Raw genomic sequence first — 14,241 nt, forward strand, 5'->3', positions numbered from 1 at the left:
CTTCTTATGAACATTAAATAATGTATTTTATTTTTTGATAAAGCATAAAATGATACATAATACACACAGTAGAAGGGAAAATTATTGTGAAATGTGAATTTTCCAAGTGATGTTTAACAGAGCAAGGACATTTTTAGAGTATGTCCTATAATAATTTTTTTCTTCTTCTTGAGAAAATCTTATTTCTTTTATTTTGGCTGGAATAAAAGCTATTATACATTTTTTAACATAAATTTAAGTAAAAGAACCCCTATTATGCATTATACAATGTCATATTTTGGTTTTGGGGGTCTCCAGCAGGAGATTGTGAGCATGAAGATTTAACCTAAGAGATATATTACAAGCACTGACCTATAATAGATAAGTGATTACAAGCCGTGCGGAGCAATTACAAATTACAACACATAATTAAGTACATATTTTGCAAACTACAGAAAACAAGGCAACCATTTTAATCACACCTTAAGTTGTGTAGGAAGGAGAAACACTTACAGGATCTGAAGGAAGAAGAAACTGGTTCATACAAACTGTGTAACAGTTACTGACAAAGTCCCATACATTAGTAGTCTTTGCTGATCCTTTCTTTAATAACAAACAGCCGGCGAATCCTGTGCTGCAGGGTAGGTTATTATATCAATCATCAGAAAAATGACAGGAACAAACACAACACATTGTTGGCTATACCAGGGGTTCCCAAACTTTTCAGCCCACAGCACCCAAAATAACAATGCCAGTGACTCGTGACCCCCACTATCCTGTGATGTGATTATAAATACACAAATTTTGCATGTTACTTCATTCTCGGTTTAATTTTGGAGACCATCCTCCATGTTCAGTCATGGCCTGTATTTATTTTTAATGTACATGAGTGCTGTAAAGGTATCTGAAAGTTTAACATGCAGCATCTGATGCTATTGCTGTGTCTTTAATAAAATGTAATCACCCCAAGAGTTCAGTTGGAAAAAAATCTTATTAATAATAATAATCGAAAGGCTGAACAATTAACTACTATTTGTTCTGTAGGTTATGAATAAAAAATGGTAATTCCTACTTCCTAATTCTAATATTTTTTTATAAAATGAATTTGAGTTTTGGGAAATTACCAAGCGACCCTCACTCATCGTCTCGCGACCTCTCCTTTGGGAACCATTGGGATATATTGTGGTGTGCACATGTCTGGCTATCTCTCAGTGATAGTAATCTTTGCATCATGATCAATTACATGATCCATTGCACTCCACTAGTATCTAAATTAAAAGGCGCGCTCACGTTTTACCGGATCCAGCAGTTCATATTTGGTATTGCTTCGTGTCGACATCGATATGAACAGGCAAAAGATTCATACGAACACCGAATCATTTAAATGACTCTGAGTCGAAACTTATATTAAAAAAAGCTATATTTTTAATATATTATAGGTGCATTTTCAAATTAAACCCTCAGCTAGATGTTATCATTCATTTTGAACTGTGTGGCACACTGCATGGAAGCGCATTTTCAAAAACCCATAATAGGGGCTCTTCAATATTATTAGCCCCCATATTTTATTTTTTCGATTGGCTAAAGAATAAACCACTGTTGTACTTGCCTAATTATCTGAACTTGCCTAGTTAACCTAATTAACCTAGTTAAGCCTTTAATCTGAATATTAGTAATTTGCAAAATAACAAGAAAAATATTATGTACTGTCAGCATGGCAAAGATAAAAAAAATCAGAAATTAGTTATTACGACTAGCAAAACTCTTTCTGTAAATCAGCCCTTAGGAAATATTATTAAAAAAATTACAATTTCTAATAATTTGTTAATAATTTTGCCTTCAACTGTATATCATTGATTGTTTAATAGCTTTATTAGCCATTCACTGCAATTGACTGGAATAAAGTGAGCAATTCTTTAACATTTTAGTTTGGTAAAACATAAGGGTGGGTAAGTTTTGATGCTGCATTTTGTGTCCCCTTATTCCTTTTAACTGATCAAAGGTCATATATATTATAGGATATTAATATTGGATTGTGCATTATTTTGAGAAGTGAGAAAAATCCCCTTCCCATGTGCTTGAATCTGCAATAAACAACTGATTCATTTGATATTGGGTGCAACTGTATGTTCATGGCTGATGGTAAACCATATTCATTGTGTTGTCCTCAGCCTTGGCTGTCGTTTGGATTATCCAGAGGAGCACCGACTGTCCTTCATCTTCCAAAGCACATCTTTGATTAGATCTGCGCTCACGCTATAAGCAGATCTCTCATAAACCCTGACAGCCTCGAAAGCTCAGGGGGGAAATTAGTCCAGGGGTGGCAAAACACACAAACACACACACACACTCACAACAGCATCCGCAAAGCAATCTCTTTCTAACATCAATGAAAACAAAGCCTAGACTTAGTGGGCACAGCATCTGTTTCAGCAGTAAAGGATGGCTAGACAGAACCACAGGGGAATAAAACTATCACACCAAAGAGGCTATTTTTCTTTTAACAAGATCTTGGTAATTTTGTATTTGCGGTAATGAAAGATGATACACCGTTAGGAAATTCCAGAGGCATTGCAAAGTTGATGGTTATGATATAAAGGGTTAGTTTAATCTAAATTAAATATGTGTTGGTAATTTACTCACCTTCTGGTCAGTCTAAGACTTTAGCTGAAACTTGTAGTCTTTGTTGGTGATTCATAAAATGCTAAAGCTATGTTTCCATTCAAAGATGCTTTTTAAATCTGTGTGAAAAACTGGAATATTTTATAAAACATTCAATACAATGAGTCAAACAGAATAAAATGATAATTTCCTGATAAACTGATGCCAAATTCCAAATTTTCAAATTTCTTGAAGACAAAATGAATGCTCTGTGGCTTTTGGAGCCATGAGACACTCTTTGGGAGCATTGACGTTCAAGAGGTTCTGGGAGGTAAAAATACTAAACCATTTTGATGACCGACTTTGGCTAAGGGATTTTAGAATGAACAAAACAACAGTTCAGATTTTACAATGTGGTCAGAGGACTGCTGTTTTTTTTATATTATTAATACAGTCCCATTTAGGGCTGTGCGATATGGACAAAAGAAACCCATCACAATTTTCCTGAACAATATTGTGAATATGATTTTACAGCAGACAGACTGAATCTGTGTTTACAGTGAATCTGAAACATATTTTAAAAAAAAAACAATTAGATCTTTTTCAAAGACCTGTAGCATGTTTCTTAAACAGACATAAATAAAAATCATCTATAGTAAAGCTGTAAATAATTTTCTCTAGAACAGACCTATGGCAAAACAAATGTGTGTGTATGTGAGGGTGCACCAAATATTAGAAGTAGCTGCATGTATGTTCACAGATTTGTTTTGTCATGCACAGATCATGGACCTCTTTGTGATGCTGTCAGGAAATAGATCGTTCACACATTGCGTCTTTTTTCAATGGAGGCATGTGGATTGCGTGCACATTTTGAGAGCGGAACGCACACGTATGTGAAAATATCTCTTTTCCGACCAACTTTAAATGTACATTTTCAGAATGCAGCACCGCGAGTCATGTAACAAGAACTGACCGATCAGCTTTGTATGGAATATACACTTTTCGGTTACCTCAGACAAACACAAGACATCCGAACACCAAGTGCTTTTGAATTCTCTCCATACATAAAACTTATATCGAAACTGCCACAATCTTTTGTTAGGTTGTCATCCTCTGAGAAAACAGTTGATGGTTGAGTTGTTTGGCCTGTGCTGAACTCCCTGTATCATCCCTGTATATGTAGGCTCAGTCTCCTTTTCTCGCGCTCTGTTTAGGCGCGCTGCATTATGATTGGTTCAAATAGGCTACAATACTGCAGGAAAATTGTGCTGTAAGGCAATTTAGAAATTGTGCGTGTCCAAATCACAATTTCGATACAATTTCAAGTAATCGCACAGCTCTAGCCCCGTCAAACCCAATTTTTGTTATCACGTAATCTGATTTTATAATAAGCATGACGGAATTCATTCAGGAAATGTGCTTTCATCCTAGTTTATATGCTTTCTTATCAGATAAAATGCATATTCTATTCCATTTTTTATGGGCAATTTCTAAATGTGAGCACATCTTGTCATTTTCATTAAGCATTTATTTATGTAACATTAAAAAAATGCACATAAAAATATAGGTGGATGGAAAAAAAGCTAATGGCTACCAGCATTTTCAGAGTCAATGAATGAATGAATGAATGAATGAATGAATTAGTTTCTCACACAGAGTGATCGTTTTGCTTCATGAAACCTCAATGTATGTTCAGGAGCCACAAGCATTCATTTTGATTAGCTTGTGCTGACTGAAAATGCTGGTAGCTGTTCACTTATTATCAGAATAAGATAACCCTCTAAATACTGTCTGAAAATCTTCCATAAAATGAGCATTTTTCTTAGCCTTCTACATTAGTCTTCAGTTATTTCACTTTAAAGTTAATGAAAAGAACTTATTCATCACTATAAAATTTAAATTACTGAGCCTAAAGAGTCTGAGAAAAACCTTCATTTTATTTTGCATCTAAACTCTTAATATATTACTCTTCATATACTTATTATCTGCATTATATGAATAACCAGGATCACAATGTCATTGTCATCTTTAATATTTAGCATAAGGAAAAAGTCACCTTTATTTTGAATGAGGTGAGTATCTAACAACAAAATTTCATTTTTTGGTGCTCTAGCTCTTTATGTAATCAATTATCTTGTCCAAAAAGTCCAAAATTGATATGCTATTTTCACCGACTAAACATACAATATATTTTTGACAACAGAAACATTTCAGAAAAGGATGCAATATATTAGGGTAATTCTGAAAAAAAGATGAAAATCTTACCAAAAACAATGAGGCGTGTGTGTGTGTCAGTGGAGCCCAGTGGATTCTGGGCCGTGCAGCGGTACATGGAGCCATTGAGTTCAGCAGGCACTCGCTCCAGCACCAGCTCCTTCCCATCCTTCTCTGCACTGCCATCCAGCAGTCTGCCACCCACCCGCGTCCAGGTGAACAGAGGCTCAGGAAACACATCGTTCTGTGTGTGTTTGCGTGTAATAAGTGCATTAGGGGAAAAGGAAACAAAAAATCAGTCTGAAGCACAAGACAAAGAAAGGGATGCACAATATATTTATTATTAGATAATATTTAGATTTTATTATTATTATTATTATTTAATATTTTATTTTATTTCATCTATTAATTGCATACTAAATTGTATATTTGATCTCTTGTTTTATTTTATTTTGCTCTGGCCTCTAATGCAAGAGTTTTGCATCTTTTAGATGACACAGACAAAATACATTTTGTTTGAGGGACCTCTATCCTATCATTTAAAAGACATCATATATACTTATAGCATACTCATTTTATATTGTGAAAAAAAAATTATATATATGTAACACATTAATTATTATACATTATAAATCTATATATTTTTTTCTACGTCTAATCAATTGCTTTTTTATATATTGTATTTTTTTATATCAAATTTATTTAGTTTTCATTTATTTTAATTTTATTGTAATGTTTTTAATATTTTAGAATTATTTTTATATACTTATTTTACACTATTGTATATTTATTTAGTTTAATGTCAACTTTTTTATTTACACCTCATACTTTTGTCTCTAGCACCACCTAAAAGTTTCTAGTTTCATAAATTACTTTTACAAATATATTTATGATTGATGCCTACTATATATTACATTGTTAATTTTAAAATGTTATGATTAGGGTATTCCCAAATAGTAAAATTTATTTTTATTTATAATACTTATATATAACGTAACATGTTTATACAATTATCAGTTATTGGATTCAGAGTATTTTTGCTGCTTTTATTAGGAATTTTAGCTTTTCTTCTTCTTTTTATTTTTCTTATTATTTTAAATATGTCCATATCTGTTTTTATTTATTTAGTTATTTTAGATTAAGTTAGATGAAAATAATATTTTAAATAATAATAACTATTATAAAGAATAGTTTTTAAATGTTTTATGTTAATTTCAAATGACATTTATTTTATATCAAGTCACAACAATCATTCATTTTATGATTTTTCAAACGGAAACTAAAATAACCCTGACTGATTATCCAGAATATTAGTATTTGTGCATCCCTTAGAAATATCAGTGCATTAAAACAACAATGACATCTTAACACATTAAGAACATTTATAAATTGTACAAAGCTATTTTAACAATCAATCAATCAATCAATCAATCAATCAATCAATCAATCAATCAATCAATCAATCAATCAATCAATCAATCAATCAATCAATCAATCAATCAATCAATCAATCAATCAATCAATCAATCAATCAATCAATCAATCAATCAATCAACCAATCAATCAATCAATCAATCAATCAATCAATCAATCAATCAAATTAAATCAATCAATCAATCAATACCTTTCCTTAGAAATGTCATGTTTGTATCATTGCAACACAATAAGAAGGCATTTAAGCATTTCTTGTTATAAACTTATTCAAAAAGAGGAATGTAAGGGGTCTGATAGTTGGGCTTTTTTTGGGGGGGGGGGGGGGAGGGATGAGGGGGAAATCACATCAAACAAGTAGTGCACAAGAGGCAAAGAATATTAAATATTCTTATACACTCCTTTACTGAGATCCATGGTGTAGCATTGTCTGCAACTATGCCTGGAAGCCCACTAACACAATACACAATCTTTCAATGTCTGAGCGAGCTGTTGCATTTTAATGCTTACAAATGCTCACTATTGGAATGCTTGACCAAGGCTGTAGCTTGGGGTGTGGGTGTTGTTAAAAATTGTGCAATAATGCCGCCTACAAATTAATATACAGAGTATATACTGCCTGTCAGTATATCTGTGCCTTCAGTGCATTGTTGCTAGATATTGCTATGAAAAATAAACAAAAGGAATTTGCAAATAGGATATAGAATTGCTCATCCCAAGCTTATCTTCAAACTTTAATTAATGCCTCTAATTATTTTATTGATACTGTCACATCAAGGATTAAAAACAAGCCTAAAATGAGCAACGCTTGTAATAACAACATCTGGCAATATGAAGAACTGGAAAGCTGTGCCCTTATAAATCTCCGTTAATCAGCCTGAATTTATTCAGCGACATGATTTAAATCATTTTTCACTCACCGAACTTGCTTTTTTTTTTTTCAAAATGAAAACTTTACTGAGGTCTGGACCTTTGAGATCTGGCTACGGGGTCTGCGTTTGATTCTACACAAGAGGACAGGTGAGATGAAACCCAGAAAGCGTGCAGAAAATGTCAGTGCCAGAGCTACATCCCGATCCAGTTTTTCCGGATATCTTTCCCCCGCTGATCAAACCAATCTACCCATGTTCTAGGTGTGATAAGTGACTGGCTGGCACAATCCATCTAACTTCACGAAATCATGCGGTTTGTCTGGGTGACCTTTGATAATGGCTCATTGGAGAGTGTGGTTTGGCTGTGTGTCACTGGACTTCCACATTCACACCATGACAGCAGTGAAATGAGTTTGCACTTGCTAGTAGAATCAGGTCAGATTCATATAGAAAAATAAAATATCCCCCATGGCACGGTTTAAATCAACATGTAATGGTAAGACAAGCTCTTGGAGTGCATGAGTGCTTTTTTTTTTGTAGTCTATTCAAATGAGAAAGTCACCAATGTGACCTCATCTGCTGAGTGAAAACGTAAACCAAAGGGGATATTGAGTCTTTTGTGTGTGTGTGTGTGTGTGTGTGTGTGTGTGTGTGTGTGTGTGTGTGTGTGTGTGTGTGTGTGTGTGTGGCACTTTTAGATGTTCAGGGAGGTATTTAGTTTTCTGTGTTAACATTTATCTTATGTGAAACCCAGGGCCTTGGAGCAGCTAAGGATAAGGGAGACATTTCTTCCAAATAAATCTCCATTGGTTTTCACAATCCTCTGAAATCTTGTGTGCAAATATTAAGATCCAAAACTGGATTTATGTCCCCGTCAAGCCTGTTTATGGTGACCATTCTTTTTTATTTAAAGGTGGACTTCAAATATGTAAATTGTGGGTGAAACAAACACGCTGATCTGCCAGACAAACTCCCTCCACACTCTCAGGTAACTCAATTTATTTAGTTTCATTTTTTTATTGGCTATAGTGCTTAGTGCTGCAATAAATAAATAAATATATGTAATAACATTACCTAACTGAGTAAACAAACAAACAAACAAACAAACAAACAAACAAATAAATACAGATAAATTAACAAAGAAATTTAACATGCAGATCTAAATGCCATTTTTTTTTATATAATATTTTTCCTTTAATGGTGCAGGGGCCATTACAGAATTTGTGGGGCACTTGTTGGTTTTGGCTGCTTTAGTTAGATTAGTTGGTCTAATGGCCCGTTTCCACTGAGTGGTACGGTACAGTACAGGACAGTACAGTACAGTATGCTTTTATGACCATCTTCACTGTCAAATGTGCCAAAAAGCGAACCGTACCGTACCGCTTTTTCGGTACCTTTTCCAAAGGCAACCTAGCACAACGAAAGAGTACCAAAAAGTAGAGCTAGACACACAGCTGAACACTATTGGTTTACAGAGATACATCACTAGCGCATACACAAGCAGGAGAATGACATCAAAGGAAGCGTTAATTTTTAATACACAGTTGAGAAAAGAATTTTCACAAACCTTAACATCGTCCTGATAAACAGCCACAAAGCCAGAACAGAATCTACCCTGTGCCCCGTTGTTGTTTACAAGGCCGTCTAAAGAGCGAGTGGTCTCACTTTCTCGATCGCACTCGCGCATCTATATTTAAAATAACGAACTTCTTGAGCTAATGCTAATAACGTGCGCGTGATTATTGAAGTGCTTCTGACATCCGATCCTTTCTGAAACAGACAAATGCGAGAGTAAAGCGTGAAAAAACAAAGGAGGAGTCCGAAATAAAGGAGCAAATGATTCTTTCAGCAACCTAAAACATGAACAAACTGCCATGTTTAACTATTATCATCAACTTTTGGACTATTATGAACTCGAAACAGAACACAAACAGTGCTAAGAGAAGTTTAGCATTAGCACGAAGTAGACAACATTACATTCCAGCAAAAAACATGCTTTCATGCGTGAAAATGTTGCACACTTTTATCAAATTCATTTAACAATGGAAGATCAAGTTGCATGTGGTGGGGGTTTGCTCCACTTAATTATCCAAAGTGTCCATATGTCTGAAATATTCTGAAGCAGCAATACTGTATTGTATTGTCACATGAGATTCCTCACTTTTATAAAGAAAAAAAACATTAATGCACATCAGTAACTCGCCAGTAAATTTTTTAATGTATGTCCTGTAAAAAAACATTTCAAATAATTTGAAATCAAGCGACCGCAATTATCAAACATTTGGGAACAACTGTAGTCGTAACCAAAGTTTACAGGTCTGTGTTCTCTGGACTCCTCTCAAGCGGTGGACTTCTACATTCCGATTGCTTGCCGCCGAACCACGTCCACGTCATAGCTCATTACCATAAAGTTGACTTGATTTCAACTCTCCTCGACACACACACCGAAGTCACACCACGCTGCTCCTCGCCGCTTATCGCCGGCGGCTCCCATTGAAAATGAATGACTTCCGACTACTTAAACGCTCTCGTCGCTTTCGGTGTGAACGTACAGTAAAGGTGACTTGTACCAAACTGTACCGCTCAGTGGAAATGAGGCATAACTGGACATCTACATGTTTAACTGGAATTGCTATCCATTAAAAAGAATCTAGCCGGTAAACCTATTATACCCATCTAACCTTAATTGCTGAACTGCACATAAATGACCAGCTAACAACTAGTTTATATCTCCCAATAACCACAATCAATAAATGATTTTTTGGTTCTTGCTCAAATGACTTATTTAAAATTAGCTGAATCAACACAGTTATTGAGTTCTTTTGGGACAACTTAATTGTTTTAAGTTTAATCCACTTAAATTTGTAAAAACAATTAGGCTAACTTAATCGACTTGTGTTGAGACAACATGAAAGAACTGTGTGTAACGCAGCATTTTTTTTTACAGTGCAGTCTAATCTGTTAGCGTCATTTTAGACAGGCCAATGTCTAGTTTAGTGATAGACAATTTTTTACCAGCCACAGCCTAGTTTCCTCCATTTTCCAAAAAGGATGAACAGAACTACTTTAGCGTTCCTTTAAATTCATGACACACATGATGAAATGGCGTAAAGTAGATTCAGCGATGATAGCATATCACGTCTAATTTCTTTCCACCTGAGTGCCATTGGCTAGACACCTCTCTGAGTCAGAGCTGTCAAAAAGATTGGGCGGATCATCACCAAACTGTTTCTGTGTTTATCTGCTGGGGGAAGATATATTTTTTTAGCTCTTGGCAGACGCTGATAGTTACACTGAGACAATCTCCCTGCTTCACTAAGTCTGTGGAGCTGACGGACTACTGAAGCAAGTATAAAAATTTGGCGCCGTTGACAGTAAAGCGCTCCTGGCTAACTTTGCGCTCGCACCTGTTTTGCTAGCAAGTTTGACAAGAGCAAACGAAAGCAGCAAAATCCCTGAAAGCGGCAGCGAAAATACATCAACAAACAGCTGATTTGTTTTTTTAATCAGATGCTCTTATGCCTTCTGGTGAGAATACCAAACAGAACACAAACAGTGGTAAGAGAAGTTTAGCATCAGCACGAAGTAGGCAAATGTTAGCGCTATAAATCACTCTGCCTTATTTCTAGGGCTATATCTTGTTTTCAATGAAAAAGTAATCTTAATCAGTTTTGATGTCCTATTTAGATCATTTGTAATTTAGTCAAGTTTATGAGAACTCTTTCAGAAAGTACAGTATACACTGCCTGACAAAAGTCTTGCTGTTGATCTCAGTTGTATGCAACAAATAATAATTTCCCTTCTAGTTGATCATTTGGAAAAGTGGCAGAAGGTAGATTTTTTTGATGAATCATCTGTTGAACTGTATCCCAATCATCCCAAATACTGCAGAAGACCTATTGTGAACCTGCATAGACCTGGGATTCTCACAGAAATCAGTCAAGTTTGATAAATGAAAAATGGTTTGGGGTTACATTCAGTATGGGGGCGTCCGACAGATCTGCAGAGTGGATGGCAACATCAACAGCTTGAGGTATCAAGACATTTGTGCTGCCCATTACATTACAAACCACAGGAGAGGGCAAATTCTTCAGCAGGATAGCGCTCCTGCTCATACTTCATCCTCCATATCAAAGTTCCTGAAAGCAAAGAAGGTCAAGGTGCTCCAGGATTGAGCAGCCCAGTCACCGGACATGAACATTATTGAGCATGTCTGGGGTAAGATGAAGGAGGAGGCATTGAAGAATAATCCAAATTATCTTGATGAACTCTGGGAGTCCTGCAAGAACATTTTCTTTGCCATTCCAGATGACTTTATTAATAAGTTATTTGAGTCATTGCAGAGATGTATGATGCAGTTTTTCAAGCCCATAGGAGTCTTTTTCCACTGCACCATGACTTTATACACTAAACTGTACGTTATTTCTGTTAAGTGACAAGACTTTTGTCTAAGCAAAGTCAGACCTTACTGTCCTAATTAAATAATTAAAAATCAAGGCATGATCATATTTTAGAGCATGTGTTTATTTTGGTAAAATAAATGTAATCTAGAGGCCTTTTCCTTTCATATAAGCCACTTCTGATAGCTAATAATCAACTAGAAGTCAAGATATTATTTTTTATTCCTAAAACTTGGATAGGCAACAAGACTTTTGTCATGTAGTGTATACAAAAACATATTGTACCACAGCCTGCTAATTAAGTTTGCTTTTTCATCCTTTTTTCCTAACAAATTATTAAGAACAAATTAGATTTTATGCTTAAAGCATGCTTAAAAACCCTATTTAGCAATTGGCTTATAAAAATCTAATTTAATTCCCAATTATTCATTGAAACATATATTGTTACTTTAACATCAAATGTTTTTCAGATATTCTTAATAGCAAAAAAAAAAAAAAAAAAAAATTATTAAGGCAATAGTTTTTGCAGTGTTCTAAGGCACCAATTATTTCCTTTAACTGCTAACAGCAGGCAAACCGGATAAATGCCTGAATGAAACAAATATCATTTAGCAATTTTATGATGCAGACAGTTTTTCATTTTGAGAGATTTATTAAATGCAACAGTGCATTAATTTTCTACATTTCATTTGTTCTGTGTTTATGGAGATGACACTGAAATATAAAGTACTAACAGACAAATCAATTTGAAGAAAACGTATCACAAATTAAATGGCATTTCATCAGCACATCAGACTGTCTACAGTACATTTACAAAAGCATTTGGATTCTTTTATTAGACTCTTATCTTATCTCACAGTCAGTATGTCTCCATTACTTCCTAATAACCTTGAATGCTCAAGAACATTTTTTTTTATTATTTTTTTGAGTTGCAGCCCTAAGTGCTTTTCAATGGATCATTTTTTCGAGTTTTCATTCTCGTGACCTTTAAAGGACTTTGAAAACCCTCCATTTTGATTTCACCCCAACCTACATGATTGAACGGTTTGATTTTGTCAGATACAGTGCAACCCTCATCGGACAGGCTGAAACCATTTGGATTGATAGCTCACAGATAGCAGCAGCAGGTCAGGAGCTGACAGATACATGTGTTGTATTGCACACTCTGTAAGAATGGTCACTATAGCCGTACATCACACAGGCTTAACTGCACATTCGGGACAAACCTCCTCATATCCCAAACTGAACTTGGCCCTGGTTTCATAACCCCCATGCACTTACCCCAGGAGATCCTACCTGGAAACCTTGGACGGTGATACGAACCGTATCCCCTACCTTTGCCCTGGTAGGGCTTATCACAAGCTTGGGGCCTTTTGGAGCCGCTAGGGAGAGAAAGAAGAGAAATGACTGTCAGTTTTATTGCATTTTATTGCATTAAAAGAACACTAAAACGATATGAATCTTCACGCCTCGCTCTGAGCTGGATTCAAACTGAAGTTTCCAGCACAGGAGGCAGGCATGCTAAAGCTTCAAATATACTTTGGATGTCTGTTTTCTACAGCGTTCAGTGCAGCGTGTGTAATCACGTGTGTAAACATAATTTTCAGAAGTGTCACAGATGGTCTGTGTGCAGCAGTGAAGGTGTGAGGTGAATATTGAAACAGAATGAGTTCACGGTGATACTGTGCATGTGTCAAAATCGTCCATCCGAGCTCATCTTTGGCTGAGGCTACTGTGAAAGCTGTAAACACGGCTGTGTGATTGAGCATAACATGGACAAAGTAGTATACATGAGAACTAAAGATGGTAATCCCTTGAAACAGTCAATGACAGTTACATGACAACAATGTAGCTAAAAAAGTTTCCCTTGATTCTGAAAAATGTTTATGGCTGCTGACAATGTTTAAAACATTCAACCAAGGCTTATTCTGAAAATGTACCCCTATATACATTTCTGGAGAGCGCCAAACATGTCCCAGGAGATGAGTTTTTACAGTTTTTGTTTTGGCAAATCCACCAGAGGCTGTGTACGCTTTTTGAGATCTCAAATTTCTCTCGCGAGAGCCATTCGCGCCTGCTGTTCTAGTGTAAATCCACCTGAGGCCACTGTTGACAGACTAACTGACTCACTGACTGACCGATTGACTGACACTCTTCATTCCCTAAACCCAACCATCAGTGTTTAAAAAAAAAACTGATTGACCTGTCCACCCACTTCCCTAAACCCAACCGGCAGTTTTAAAAAGCAATCCAGAAAATGATCTTTACCATATTTGAATTTTTTTTTTTACCACATTCTCATCCTGATATATCCTTTTATTTTTTGGCTTCTGTTTTTGTCTAATGCACTTTCTAGAACCGCTCTTCACCAGACTCAAACCCCGTCATCGTGGTAAACTCCTCTGTGTCTCAAGTCCACCGACATACATGGCAAGCTACTGGACAAACTGGTCACAGTGGAAAAGTCGTCCATACGGAGGTAAGGGCGAAAAGGAACGTAGAGTTCGTACCACCCCGTAGAGTTCGTTTTAAAGACTAAATGCTGCCATACGTACTTCTGGCAACATAATTCATGATCTCCAGAAATGTATATAGGGCTACGAGCGCATGTTGAAAATATTTTCTACATTTCTGTGTTTACCCATATCTGTGAATATGATCAAAAACATCTTTGTTAGTAAAGGGTAAATGTAGGTAAATAATAATGTGCCTTCAGCAATTTTGCGGCTAAGTATAATTTGCAG

At 35.6% G+C, this 14,241-nt stretch overlaps 1 protein-coding gene across 2 annotated transcripts in view; it reads right to left on the reverse strand.

Annotated features, from left to right (window-relative positions):
• igsf21a (immunoglobin superfamily, member 21a) overlaps positions 1-14,241 on the reverse strand; it is a 473,697-nt gene that overhangs the window by 14,169 nt on the left and 445,287 nt on the right. The window contains exons 7-8 of one of the 2 annotated variants that reach the window (XM_056467746.1): positions 12,794-12,879; positions 4,846-5,038 (exon numbers count right to left, since the gene is read on the reverse strand). In XM_056467746.1, the coding sequence (XP_056323721.1) occupies positions 4,846-5,038; positions 12,794-12,879 (279 nt within the window). Of the gene's footprint in view, positions 1-4,845; positions 5,039-12,778; positions 12,880-14,241 lie in introns of both variants that reach the window. The other variant, XM_056467745.1, reaches the window with a different exon arrangement.

This window comes from Danio aesculapii, chromosome 11 (genome assembly GCF_903798145.1).
Source record: "Danio aesculapii chromosome 11, fDanAes4.1, whole genome shotgun sequence".
Taxonomy (NCBI): Eukaryota; Metazoa; Chordata; class Actinopteri; order Cypriniformes; family Danionidae; genus Danio; species Danio aesculapii.